At 38.6% G+C, this 14,212-nt stretch overlaps 1 protein-coding gene across 2 annotated transcripts in view; it reads left to right on the forward strand.

Moving 5' to 3' along the window:
* DNAI3 (dynein axonemal intermediate chain 3) overlaps positions 1 to 14,212 on the forward strand; it is a 91,011-nt gene that overhangs the window by 16,053 nt on the left and 60,746 nt on the right. For both annotated transcript variants that reach the window (XM_073234219.1, XM_073234218.1), the window contains exons 4-7: positions 5,675 to 5,856; positions 6,424 to 6,528; positions 8,359 to 8,508; positions 9,543 to 9,742. In XM_073234219.1, the coding sequence (XP_073090320.1) occupies positions 5,675 to 5,856; positions 6,424 to 6,528; positions 8,359 to 8,508; positions 9,543 to 9,742 (637 nt within the window). The remainder of the gene's footprint in view (positions 1 to 5,674; positions 5,857 to 6,423; positions 6,529 to 8,358; positions 8,509 to 9,542; positions 9,743 to 14,212) is intronic.

Consider the following 14,212-nt stretch of genomic DNA (forward strand, 5'->3'; position numbering starts at 1 on the left):
CTGCAAACCCCCGCAGTGTGCTAGGCTATCCCAAGGGCCACCCCACCCATGGCAGCTCAGGAGATTATTCTGGAGAGTGCTCCCTGTGTGTGGTAACTGGCACAGGCAGCTGAGAATGGCAAGGTGACCAACAAGCAGGAAGGGACTTTGTTCTCTCAGCTGACACATGCACCACCTGCCTGAGACCACTTCTATCACCATGAAAAGGCAGAAGAATCTGGTCCAGTCAAAAATGACTCAGACAACCCCAGAGAGAGGGCCTGGTGAGATAGATATAACCAATTTTCCTGAAAAAAAATTCAAAATAAAAGTCATAACTATGCTGATGGACCTGCAAAGAAATGTGCAAGAGCTAGAGGATGAAGTCCGGAGAGAGATAACAGAAATGAAACAATCAATAGAAGGTCTTAAGAGCAGACTGGATGAAGTGCAAGAGACTATAAATGAAATAGAAATCAACGAACAGGAATACAGAGAAACTGAGGCAGAGAGAGATAAAAGGATCTCTAGGAATGAAAGAATATTAACAGAACTGTGTGACCAATCCAAACGGAACAATATTCACAATATAGGGGTACCAGAAGAAGAAGAGAGAGAAAAAGGGACAGAAAATGTCTTTGAAGAAATAATTGCTGAAAACTTCCCCAAGCTGGGGATGGACTTAGTCTCTCAGACCATGGAAGCTCACAGATCTCCCAACACAAGCGACCCAAGGAGGACAAAAACAGACATACAATAATTAAAATGGAAAAGATCAAAGACTCAAAGACAAGAACAAGGTACTAGAGAGAGAAAAAAGATCAATCACCTACAAAGGAAAACCCATCAGGCTATCATCAGACTTCTCAACAGAAACTTTACAGGCCAGAAGAGAATGGCATGATGTATTTAATGGAACAAACAGAAGGGCCTTGAACCAAGAATACTGTATCCAGCATGATTATCCTTTAAATTTGAAGGAGGGTAAACAATTTCCAGACAAGCAAAAGTTGAGGGAATTTGCCTTCAACAAACCACCTCTACAGGGTATTTTAAAGGGACTGCTCTAGATGGAACCAGGCCAAGGCTAAATAGATGTCACCAGAGAAAATAAAATCACAGCAAAGAAAGCAGACCAACCAAATACTAACCAAAGGCAAAAAATAAAATCAACTATTTGGTGCATCTGCAAACCCCCGCAGTGTGCTAGGCTATCCCAAGGGCCACCCCACCCATGGCAGCTCAAAGGAAACACAAAAGAGTACAGAACAAAACACCTAACATATAAAGAATGGAGGAGGAAGAATAAGAGGGGAGAGAAATAAAGAATCATCAGACTGTGTTTATAATAGTGTAATAAGAGAGTTAAGTTAAACAGTTAGATAGTAAAGAGGCTAGCCTTGAACCGTTTGTAACCATGAATCCAAAGCCTGCAATGGCAACAAGTACATATCTATCAAAAATCACCCTAAATATAAATGGCCTGAATGCACCAATCAAAAAATACAGAGTAATAGAATAGATAAAAAGCAAGACACATCTATATGCTGCTTACAAGAGACTCACCTCAAACCCAAAGATATACACAGACTAAAAGTGAAAGGATGGAAACAGATATTTCATGCAAACAGTAGGGAGAAAAAAGCAGGTGTTGCAGTACTTGTATCAGACAAAATAGACTTCAAAACAAAGAAAGTAATGAGATAAAGAAGGAAATTACATAATGAGAAAGGGGTCAGTCCAACAAGAAGATATAACCATTATAAATATCTATGCACCCAACATGGGAGCACTGACATGTGTGAAAAAAATACTGACAGAATTGAAAGAGGAAATAGAATGTAATGCATTCATTTAAGGAGATTTAAACACACCACTCACTCCAAGGACAGATCAACCAGACAGAAAATAAGGACATAGAGGCACTGAACAACACACTAGAACAGATGGACCTAACACATATCTATAGAATTCTACACCCAAAAGCAGCAGATGCACTTTCTTCTCAAGTTCACATGGAACATTTTCCAAAATAGACCACATACTAGGCCACAAAAAGAACCTCAGTAAACTCAGAAAGATTGAAATTCTACCAACTAACTTCTCAGACCACAAAGGTATAAAACTAGAAATAAATTGTACAAAGAAAACAAAAAGGCTATCAAACACATGGAGGCTTAACAATATTTTCCTAAATAGTCAATAAATCAATGAACAAATTAAAACAGAGATGAAACAATATATGGAGACAAATGACAACAACAGCACAAAACCCCAACTTCTGTGGGATGCAGCAAAGGCAGTTCTAAGAGGAAAGTATATAGCAATCCAGGCCTATTTAAAGAAGGAAGAACAATCTCAAATGAATAGTCTAAGTTCACAATTATTGAAATTGGAAAAGGAACAATAAATGAGACCCAAAGTCCACAGAAGGAGGAACATAATAAAGATCAGAGAAGAAATAAATAAAATTGAGAAGAATAAAACAATAGAAAGAAATCAATGAAACCAAGAGCTGGTTCTTTGAGAAAATGAGCAAAATAGATAAACCCCTAGCCAGACTTATTAAGAGAAATAGAGAATCTACACACATAAATAGAATCAGAAATGAGAAAGGAAAAATCATCACAGACCCCACAGAAATACAAAGAATTATTAGAGAACACTATGAAAATCTATATGCGAACAAATTGGACAACCTAGAGGAAATAAACAACTTCTTAGAAAAATACAACCTTCCAAAACTGACCAAGGAAGAAACAAAAAATCTAAGCAGACCAATTACCAGCAATGAAATTGAATTGATGATCAAAAAACTACCCAAGAACAAAACCCCTGGGCCAGATGGATTCACCCTGAATTTTATCAGACATACAGAGAAGATACAATACCCATTCTCCTTAAAGATTTTCAAAAAATAGAAGAGGAAGGAATACTTCCAAACTCATTCTGTGAAGCCAGCATAACTGTAATACCAAAACCAGGCAAAGACCCCACAAAAAAAGAAAATTACAGACCAATATCCCTGATGATCATTGATGTGAAAATACTCAACAAAATATTAGCAAACCGAATTCAAAAATACGTCAAGAGGATCATAAGCCATGATCAAGTGGGATTCATCTTAGGCATGCAAGGATTGTAAAACAGTTGAAAATCCATCAACATCATCCACCACATCAACAAAAAGGGCAAAAACCACATGATCAATTCCATAGATGCTGAAAAAGCATTTGACAAAATTCAACATCCATTCATGATAAAATCTCTCAACATATAGAGGGCAAGTACTTCAACATAATAAAGGCCATATATGACAAACCCACAGCCAACATCATACTTAACAGCAAGAAGCTGAAAGCTTTTCACCTAAGATCAGGAACAAGATAGAGATGTCCACTTTCCCCACTGTTATTCAACATAGTACTGGAGGTCCTAGCCACGGCTATCAGACAAAATAAAGAAATACAAGGAATCTAGCTTGTCACAGTGTCACTATTTGAAGATGACATGATATTGTACATAAAAAAAAGACTCCATTCCCAAACTACTAGAACTAATATCTGAATTCAGCAAAGTTGTCTGATACAAAATTAATACACAGAGATCTTTTGCTTTCCTATACACTAATGATGAGCTAACAGAAAGAGAAATCAGGAAAACAATTCCTTTCACAATTGCATCAAAAAGAATAAAATACCTAGGAATAAACCTAACCAAGGAAGTTAAAGACCTATACCCTGAAAACTATAAGACACTCTTGAGAGAAATGAAAGATGACACTAACAAATAGAAACTCATCCCATGTTCTTGGGTAGGAAGAGTTAATATTGTCAAAATGCCTATCCTGCTGAAGCAATTTACAGATTCAATGCAATCCCTATCAAAATATACCAACAGCATTCCTCAATGAACTGGAACAAATAGTTCTAAAATTCATATGGAACCACAAAAGATCCCGAATAGCCAAAGCAATCCTGAGAAGGAAGAATAAAGTAGGGGGTATCTCACTCCCCAACTTCAAGCTCTACTACAAAGCCACAGTAATCAAGACAATTTGGTATTGGTACAAGAAGAACAGACCCACAGACCAGTGGAACAGAATAGAGCCCAGATATTAACCCAAAAGTATATGGTCAATTAATATATGATAAAAGAGCCATGGATATACAATGGGGAAATGACAGCCTCTTCAACAGCTTGTGTTGGCAAAACTGGACAGCTACATGTAAGAGAATGAAACTGGATCATTGTCTAACCCCATACATAAAAGTAAACTTGAAATGGATCAAAGACCTGAATGTAAGTCATGAAACCATAAAACTCCTAGAAAAAAACATAGGCAAAAATCTTTTGGGATAAACATGAGCGACTTCTTCATGAACATATCTCCCCGGGCAAGGGAAACAAAAGCAAAAATGAACAAGTGGGACTATATCAAGCTGAAAAGCTTCTGTACAGCACAGGACACCATCAATACAACAAAAAGACATCCTACAGTATTGGAGAATATATTCATAAATGACATATTTGGTAAAGGATTGACATCCAAAATATATAAAGAGCTCACGCACCTCCACAAACAAAAAGCACATAATCCAATTAAAAAATGGGCAGAGGAGCTGAACAGACAGTTCTCCAAGAAAGAAATTCAGATGACCAACAGACAGATGAAAAGATGCTCCACATTGCTAGTCATGAGAGAAATACAAATTAAAGCCACAATGAGATAGCACTTCACACCAGTAAGGATCATCACCATCCAAAAGACAAATAACAATAAATGTTGGCGAGGCTGTGGAGAAAGGGGAACCCTCCTACACTGCTGGTGACAATGTAAATTAGTTCAACCATTGTGGAAAGCAGTATGGAGGTTCCTCAAAAAGCTCAAGAAAGAAATACCATTTGACCCAGGAATTCCACTTCTAGGAATTTACCCTAAGAATGCAGCAGCCCAATTTGAAAGACAGATGCATCCCTATGTTTATCACAACACTATTTACAATAGCCAAGAAATGGAAGCAACCTTAGTATCCATTAGTAGATGAATGGATAAAGAAGATGTGGTACATATACACAATGGAATATTATTCATCCATAAGAAGAAAACAAATCCTGCCATTTGCAACAACCTGGATGGAGCAAGAGGGTATTATGCTCAGTGAAACAAACCAGGTGGAGAAAGACAAGTATCAAATGATTTCACTCATATGTGAAGTATAAAAGTAAAGAAAAAACTGAAGGAACAGAACAGCAGTGGACCCCACAGAACCCAAGAATGGACTAACAGTTACCAAAGGGAAAGGGACTGGGGAGGGTGGGTGGGAAGGGACGGATAAGGGGAGAAAGGGACATTATGATTAGCAGACATAATGTAGGGGGGTGGGCACGGGGAGGGCTGTATAACACAGAGAAGACAAGCAGTGATTCTATAACATCTTACTATGCTGATGGACAGTGACTGTAATGGGGTACATGGTGGGGACTTGATGATGGGGGGAGTCTTGTAACCATAATGTTGCTCATGTAATTGTAGATTAATGATACCAAAATAAAAATAAATAAATAAGAGCAATGATTTTAAACTCTTGCAAAATTTCCCCCAAGACAATTATTTAAAACAAACAACTGCATGTTCCTTATTTATATTTTAGTGATTGTATTTAATGTTCAAATTACACTTTGCTCTTCCCAGGTCATCCAGAAATTTATCCATTATTGTTAACTACCAAGACCCAGGAAATATTTAACTGTCAAATAGATGAAGATATCACAGATGAGCAACCTTATATACTTATCAAAAAAGAAGCTATTTTTGCAGACTTTGAAAACAGAGGTGCAATATCTGACTTCCACCCAGTCAAAAAAATTATCCAGGTAAGTCTAACATCCCTCTTTATTTTTCAGTCTTACCTCAAGAGGTTCCTGGTACATAATAACAAAAGTTGGAGGGATTTTTTAGATCAAAACTGGCATTCCCCTATTTCCTCGGGCGTATGCTATTACACCTCCTTTGAAATCCTGTTTGATGATCCTTTGTGAAAAGTGAACTCCTATCAGTGACTGTTTTATTCTACATACAGAAAAGCTCATCCTTGCCCACCTTTAACTGGAATAGGAATCTACCCTTATTTTTTCCATACTGCTTTAATTATTTACTGATTTGTCTCTGAACATGCTACAGAACACAACACTAAATAAAAGGCATGCTTTTTTTTCTATTAGAAATAAAATTACATACTAAATTTCAATGGGCCCACTGTGTTTTAAGAATTTTTTTAAGTTAATAAAATAATTTTGGAATTTAGGGTTTTAAACCATTGCTTTGCTCCATGGCTATCTTTTATGATTGATTGATCAAAGGAATATCAATTTTGTGTTGATGTCTGACTAAACTGAACGACCATTGAACATTTATCTTATTTTCTGATAATATTCCTGTAGGAATATCCTGGAGATGAGCTTCTGGTCATTTATGACAAAGACTTCAAATATGGACTTAACTTTTACCTTATTGGAACTGAAGAGGGCAAGGAAAACTATTTAAATGTAAGCACACCCTAAGCTCTTGCATTTTGTCATTGTCAGAAGGAAGCAGTACTTCTGGAGGAGAACTAGGTGTGTTTATGATTATTCCTGTTCAACAGATTATTCTGTTTCCCTGGGACATAGATCTGGTCTGGCCCTAGAGTTGGTGATCAGTAAATGTGGGAAGAACTCAATCAGAGATGTCGGGGTAGCAGATACTTAACTTATTTGCCCTTCATTGACCCCGTGAAAGCAGGAACAGTGAATCAGAAGTATGGCTACTCTAGGGCACTGCTTGGCCTCTGTTCCTGGGTCTCCTCTTGCCCCCTCCATGACTTTGGGTAAGTGGTTGAACCAATCACCTGCAAAACTCTGGCATCAAGAGTATCCACTTCCAGGGCTGCTGTGAAGATTAAATGAGCTGATACAAGGTAAAGCCCTTTGTATAGTACCTGGCACGACACTAGGTGTTCTATAGGTGTTTGCTACGATTATTTAAAAGCAAAAATTTAAAAGGAGAGTTCCTACGCAATTGAGGGGGGGATGGGGTGTCAAAGATAAGCAGAAAATTTTAAATGGTATTTTCCAAGGAAAGGAAATTAGTTCACCTTTGAGATGCTGCATTCAAAGTGACTGTGAAAGGGTGCAGATTTCAGAGCCTTGCCTTTCAATTGACATCCCCACGGGGAGTTTTGTCAAACTGATGGAGACCGAGGAGTTTGGGTGGTTTTCCAATATGCAACAACAAAAAAAGGAAAGACCAAGAACTGTGAAATGCCTAGCACTTTTTAAATTGAAAATAATCTTTCACTTAGCCTCAACAGTTTCAATTTTATTTTTATGGTTGTTTTTCTCTGTGTTTAAAATTTTTTATTTCAATGGAATATTTCAAATACATAGAAAAGAAAATATTATAACAATATCTACACAATCACCACCCAGAACTAGTAAATGTTATCTTATCATATTTACCTCAAATTTAAAAAAATAAAAATAAAATATGACCGATAATGTTCCACTCGCTCTTGTATCCTGCCTAATTCCATTTCTTCATTCCTCTCTATAAAAATCCATTATTGAAAAGTTGTTATATATCTTTCCTGTCCATGGTGTTATAATTTTACCATATATGTATGTATTTTATTAATGTAAAATTATGTTTTATACATAAATAATGGGTTTTATTAATGTAAAATTCACATGAAGTTATGCATTATCATTCTGTAACTTCTGTTTTTCACTGAATTATAAAATTCTAGGATCTGGCCATCTCAATCCACTTAGCTATCACATATATGGAGACTGAGTTTGTTCATGACAACTGCTTTATTGGATTTTATTTTATGATTATACCACAATGAATCAGTCCATTCACCTACTGATACTCATTTGGTTGGTAGTAAATAAATTTCATTGTGGAGATGTATCTTCTTGGTTTAAAAACGTCCAACTCATGATTTGATTCATATCATATTTATTCATACTTATACTCCTCTTATCAAAGAACATTTCATCAAATCAGAAAAAACTGGGTTTATATTGTACCGTGTTAGCATTCCATATAGAGATGTGCAGTGAATGCTTTTTTTTTATCATTTATCATTTCCCTTTTTCCTCTTCCATCTTTTACTTCTTTCATCCTCTTTGTATAGCCTTGATATCTTTCTTTTGTGTTCTTTATTCTTCCTTATTTTTCTCAGTTTCCTTCTCCTAACTGAAAAATGAACCAGCAAAGAAGAAAAATAAGGAAGTGCTTAATGAGTTTATATAAAAGTGTAGTGCAAAATATACACATATAGCTATAACCTAATTCTGGTCATATATTTTAGAATGATATGTATTCTCCTCTAGGCCCCACAAGTACCAGAAGAACAGGAAGAATATAAAGAGCACATTCCTGAAGACTTATTTGTTTATAAGCCACCTATCTCTAAACCATGGGTTTCTTTGGGCAGTGAAAAAGAAATTGAGGAAGAATCAGTTAAAGAATCTACAAAGCAGGTCAGAAGCTTGCATATGATCTCTAGTCATTCCCACCCTGTGGTTGGACAGCGCTTATTCCTGAGAGACCCTTAAACTTTGCTATATTTACTATGAAAATGTGGTTTTTCTTTTGATAGAAGAATGGGTCTTAGGTGGGGTTAAGGGTTGACTTGTGTCCCCCTGAAAAGATAAGTTGAAGTCCTAATCCCTAGTACCTCAGAATGTGACCCTGTTAGGAAATGGAGGGCACTAATCTAATATGACTGAGGTCCTTATAAAAAAGATGGTCATATGAAGACAGACACGGGAGAATACCATGTGAGGAGGGAGGCAAGGGATGGGAGGGATGTATCCACAAGCCAAGGAACACCAGGACTTCTCATCATCAGAAGTAGGAGACAGTCAAGGAACAGATTCTCCCTCAGAGTCCTCAGAAGGAACCAACCTCCAAACACCTTAATCTCGGACTAGTAGTCTCCACAACTGTGACAGAATGGGTTACTGCTGTTTAAGCTTCACAGTGTGTGGTACTTGGCTACAGCAGCCCCAGAAAACAGACACAGCAGCATTCCCAGAGCAGCCTGCAGGAGGATTTGCCTGTGAGAAATTTATCATGAAAAAAAAAATAGGTAAAGTAGCAGGACAGGGACTTACTGAAGCCCTGCAAGGGTGCAAAAGTCTGGGAGAGAGAAGACTTCAGGCTGAACCCCTACAGGAATTATGGAGAAAAACCTGAGTTGTCCCTGACAGAAACAAAAGAGATGGGCTTCCATGTGTCTCCTGCCAGTCCATCAGTGGCCAGGATATAAACTGCCAGTCACTTCCTGTTCTTTGTACCTATGAGCAAGTGGTCCCTGTAACCCTGAAGCAGTGCTGCACGGAGCAGCAGGCTGTGGCCACAGGAATGGAAAGCACACTGAGCTGGAGGGGTGAACAGAAAGTATACAAAGAGATCTGAGAGGATCTGGGCAGAGCACCAGGTTGTCTACCATACATCCATTTTTTCCCCAGGGACTTGATTATGTTACCTTTACTGCTTATATGTGTTACAGATTACGTATATGATTTCTCGACAAAGGAGTGAATTTGGTGCACCAATTCACTTCAGTGACCAGAATGCTTCCAGTGTAAAAGATGCCTATACTGAATGTACAGCCTACCCAGATAAAAATTTTACCCTTAAACAACTTGAGAAAGATGTTGGCATGCAAGCAGTTCCCAAAGTCAAGGACACAAGTACTCAGACAAGATGGTAAGTATGTGATGAGTTTATATATTCTCAAAGTCAATTGCAGTAAAATCTAGCAACATCCATATTATGTTGGGAAATCTTTATTATAAATAGGAATGGATTGGCAATGACAACATAGATCTCTGCAGACTTCAATTCAAGAAGGTCTAATTACACTCAACAATGTCCTTTAAAATCTTAGTAGGAAAATGAGATACAAGTATGTAGACTATAAACACTATGAAGTGAGAAAATGATGTTGTTAATCATTACAGTACTGCTTTCAGGGGAGGGGCTTTGGTCACCTCTCACCTGGAATATTGCCACTGCCTCCGAACTGCTCTACTTTAGCACTTAAGTGAGCATCCTTACCTGTCAAATCAGATTGTGGTACATCACTGCCAGAATCTTTTCTTCGGCTCTTCATCACATCCAAAGCCCTTAGGATGGCATATAAGGCCTTCCTTCCTCCATGACAAGGCTCTGCATGCCACTCTGGCCTTGTCACCCTGCTCCTGAACAAGCCCTCTGTGCTCCTGCCCCTGAACTGCTCCAAGAATACCTGCTTTTTCACTTCTCCCAGCCTTTGTCCATGTTGTTCCTCTGCATAAAATGCCTTTCCACCTGAGGAATCTTTTCACCCTTTAAGTTCCAGTTCAGTGCCCCCTCCTCTGTGATTTCCTGGAAACCCCTGGTTGAAACTGATCCCTCCCTCCTTTGGGTCCCCATTAGAGCTTAGAAGTATCTTTTTCATAGCACCCATGACCCATACTGTGCTCATCTACTTACCTGTCTGCCTGCCTTAGATCCAGAGCACTGAGCCTACAAGCCATATCATTTGGCACTGGCAAGCTATTAATTAAAATGTATCCAGTGAAAGGATCGATTTGAAATGTATTGCTAAGGGAATGCTTTGGGGACTTGAGCTAGGCACTAAATCTGAAGATAAATTAGCTAAGCTATGCACTTTATTAGGGATTTCTAAAAAACTTTTTATTTTTAAATAATTTTAGATTTATGTATGATAAGCCGTGAAGGTTGAATGATTCAGAGACAGAGAAAGGGCAAACAACTCAGACTTTTTAAACTACTGAACAGTTCAAAGAGGTGGGAAAAACCAGGTTTGCAAGGGACCATGAGACCAGCCTGGGTAGAGCAGGAGTCGTAGCAGGTGGACAGAGAAGTGAGTTTTCGGTGGCAGACAGTCAGAGACTTGGGCGAGGTCAGAAGCAAGGGAGAGGCATGATGGCAAGGCTGTTGAACTCAGGTGGGCCGGGCAGTCTGTACGGAAAAACAGAGGGAAAAGCGCTGAAGTTGAGGTGATTGGCCAAAGAGCAGTCTGTAATAATTAAACCAGGTAAAATGTGACCAATGTCTAAAATAAGGTGGTAGTAGTAAACAAAGACAGGGTGGAAAGGAGACGTGGGAAAAATGATGCTCAAACTCTCATCATTAAAACAAACTAAAACCAACGTTTTTTTTTTTTTTACCTCCCCTGCTATTACATTCTTTCTGTGCTTTTCTTTATAAGAAAGCCCCTCACCGCAGTTGTCTGCATTCTCTGCTTCCATTTTCTCTTTGGTCATTCTGCCTTGAGCCCACTCGTCTAACCAGTTCACTGAAGACCTCCGGTAGTCCGATGGCCTAATCCAGTTTTCAGACCTTTTCTTTCTCCTCTTCTCAGCAGTATTTAACATGGTTGACAATTTCTCTTAACACACTTTGTCCGCTTTAGCTTATGGGAAACATTCATTGTCCCCCTCCTAACTCACCGGCCGCTCCCCGCTCCTTCTCAGTTTCTGTTCCTGGACCCCCTCTTCCCTACTTCTAAGTATTAGAGGACCCCAAGGCTAACTCCTTTTGATGTTTTCTCTAACTACTTAATCCCGCGGTGAATATATCCAGTCTTAGGGGGTTACCTATTATCACTTACTCATCTGCTTACTCAGATGCCTAATAGGAGTTACACATTTAACATGCCCAACAACAAACTTTTGATTCGTACCTGCAAATCTGCAACTCCCTGAATCTTCCCCACCTCTGTGAATGGCAATGATAGTCTTATAATTACTCAGACCCAAAACCTTGGATTTTGTTGGTTCCTCTTTAAATATCTTCAAAATGCAGCTTAGCAATGTGGGGGGACTGTGATGCCTGCTCCCCATGCTGCCAAAAATTGAGTATAACTTTTGACTCTCCAGAAACTTTACTAATAGCCTGCTGTTGACCAGAAGCCTTACCAATTATAGTCAATTAATACATATTTTATAGTTGTATGTATTATATACTGTTTTCTTACAATAAAGTAAGCTAGGGAAAAGAAAGTATTTTTTCAAATTGTTGCAAATCTCAAAAAAATTTCCAATATATTTATGAAAAACGTCTGTGTATGAGTGGACCCATGCAGCTCAAACCCTAGCTGTTCAAGGGTCACCTCTATACCCACTGCTATCACTCTGGACCAAGCCAGCACTGTCTCTGATTCAATGCCTCCTAACTGGCCTTCTACTATCCATCCTTTCCCTCCTACATTCTGTCCTCCATAGAAGAGACAGGGTAATTCCATTAAAATGTAAGTCTGATCATGTCCCCCATCAAAAACCTGCAAAGACCTCCCATCCTGAAGGACACACAAGGCTTCATGTGGTCTGGATCACCTTTGCCCCTCTGCCCTCATTTCCCACATCTACTCTGGCTTGTCCATTCCAGCCACACTGTCTTCCTTGTTTCTAAAACCACCAAACATACTCATACCCAATGTGTTTATGCTTACAGTTTTTCTATATAGGCTGCTCTTCCCCAGATATCCTAGGGCTCCATCCCGCCTTCATTCAGGTTTCTGCCTAAATGAGGCATTCTCTGACACTCCTGTATAAAAGCAACAAGCCCCATTACTGTCTCGTACTCTATTTTTCTTCATGTTACTGTCATCACTTGATATATATTTGTTGTTTTCTTTCTTCTATCACCTTCTCCCCACCCCCATATAAAACTTAAGCTGCATGAAGCAGGAATTTTGTCTATACTGCTTATTTCCATATCCTCAGCTTCTAGGACATTCCCTGGTACATATTTATTAAATGGAATGGGAAAGGGAAGGAAAGGAGGAAGTTATAAAGTTAAGGAAGAAAGTATAGAATAGATTACTGACTTGAGTTCAGTGTTAGAAGAGCCATGAAAGATAGAGTGATTAGGAGAAACAGGGTCAGCAGTGCAGGGTGTCATACAAAACGTGGCTTTCAGATCTATGTAAGCCAATGAGAGTGCAGTGCTCAGGTCAGGGCACATAGACATTGATGCCAGGAGGCAGGACAACAAATGAGTCAGAAACAAGGAGGCAGGTTAACAGACAGGCCAGAACCAAAGGAGGTAAAAGGAAAGAAGGACTGGTAGTCAAATCTTGGCAGAGAATTAGAACATCAAAGATCTATAAACACTAGGAAGTGAGGGTGAGACAGGAAAGACAGATGGAGTAAATTAGTACCAAAGAAAGGTATGGAGACATGTTTTTAAGCCAAGCCAGCCAGAAACTTCTATGTTCCTGCAGGGTAAAGAAAAGTGACAAGAATGAATCTAGACAGGGTAGACTCAGAAAATGACAGTGAACTTCTGCTAGCAGGGACCCCAACCACAGGACTTGAGAATGAGTAGGCTCTCAAATGAGTGTTGGCTGATAATAATGGATGGTTGTTCCTATATAGATGGAGTGAATAGCTAAGAAGTAAGGACAAGTCTTAACCCATAAAAATAAGAAAAAAAAAAGGATCGAAGGAAACTCAGATGGTTGAAATCTAGGTGACAGAGAATGTTGACACTCCTTATGAAGATTAGGGAATTGGGAAGGGCAGCTGGTCTAAGGAGGAGAAGTCCAAACAAATCAAAGATGAGATTATGAAAGAAACTTCAGTGAAAGTGGGTGCTTACAGGGCTCTTACCACATACCAAGCATTCTAAGCCCTTTGCACACATCTACTGAATTGATTCCCACAACTGCCCTCTGATATAAGCATTACCCCCATTTTACAAATAAAGAAACTGAGGCAAAGAAAATTAAAAATGAAAGCCCAATGTTTGGAACATAATTTGAATTAGAAGCAATAATGAATAGATTTGTTGAGAAATACCAAAACAAATCACGCTTACAAAATAACAGTGACTCTTCATCATGTTGTTATTGATAAACGTGTCAGGTGCCATACATTTTCTTACTTAATCCTACCTGGAGGGTACTACTGTGGGATAGAAATTAAAAAGTGAAGCTAAGATTTGAACCCAAGTCTCTCTGCTTCCCATACCAACATTTTCCCATCACTTGCCTTCTACTATGGATACTGATCTAGGTAGGGAGAAAAGAATGAATTGTTTATTAGATATAAACAAAATTCCTTTTGCCCTTCTGTTTGATTATTCTCCATTTAATATATTTGCGTCTTGCAGAGATGTTTTACTGACATTTGTTTAGTAAACATAGATTAAATGCAATCTTATTTT

The sequence above is a fragment of the Manis javanica genome, chromosome 4, assembly GCF_040802235.1.
Source record: "Manis javanica isolate MJ-LG chromosome 4, MJ_LKY, whole genome shotgun sequence".
NCBI classification, from domain to species: domain Eukaryota; kingdom Metazoa; phylum Chordata; class Mammalia; order Pholidota; family Manidae; genus Manis; species Manis javanica.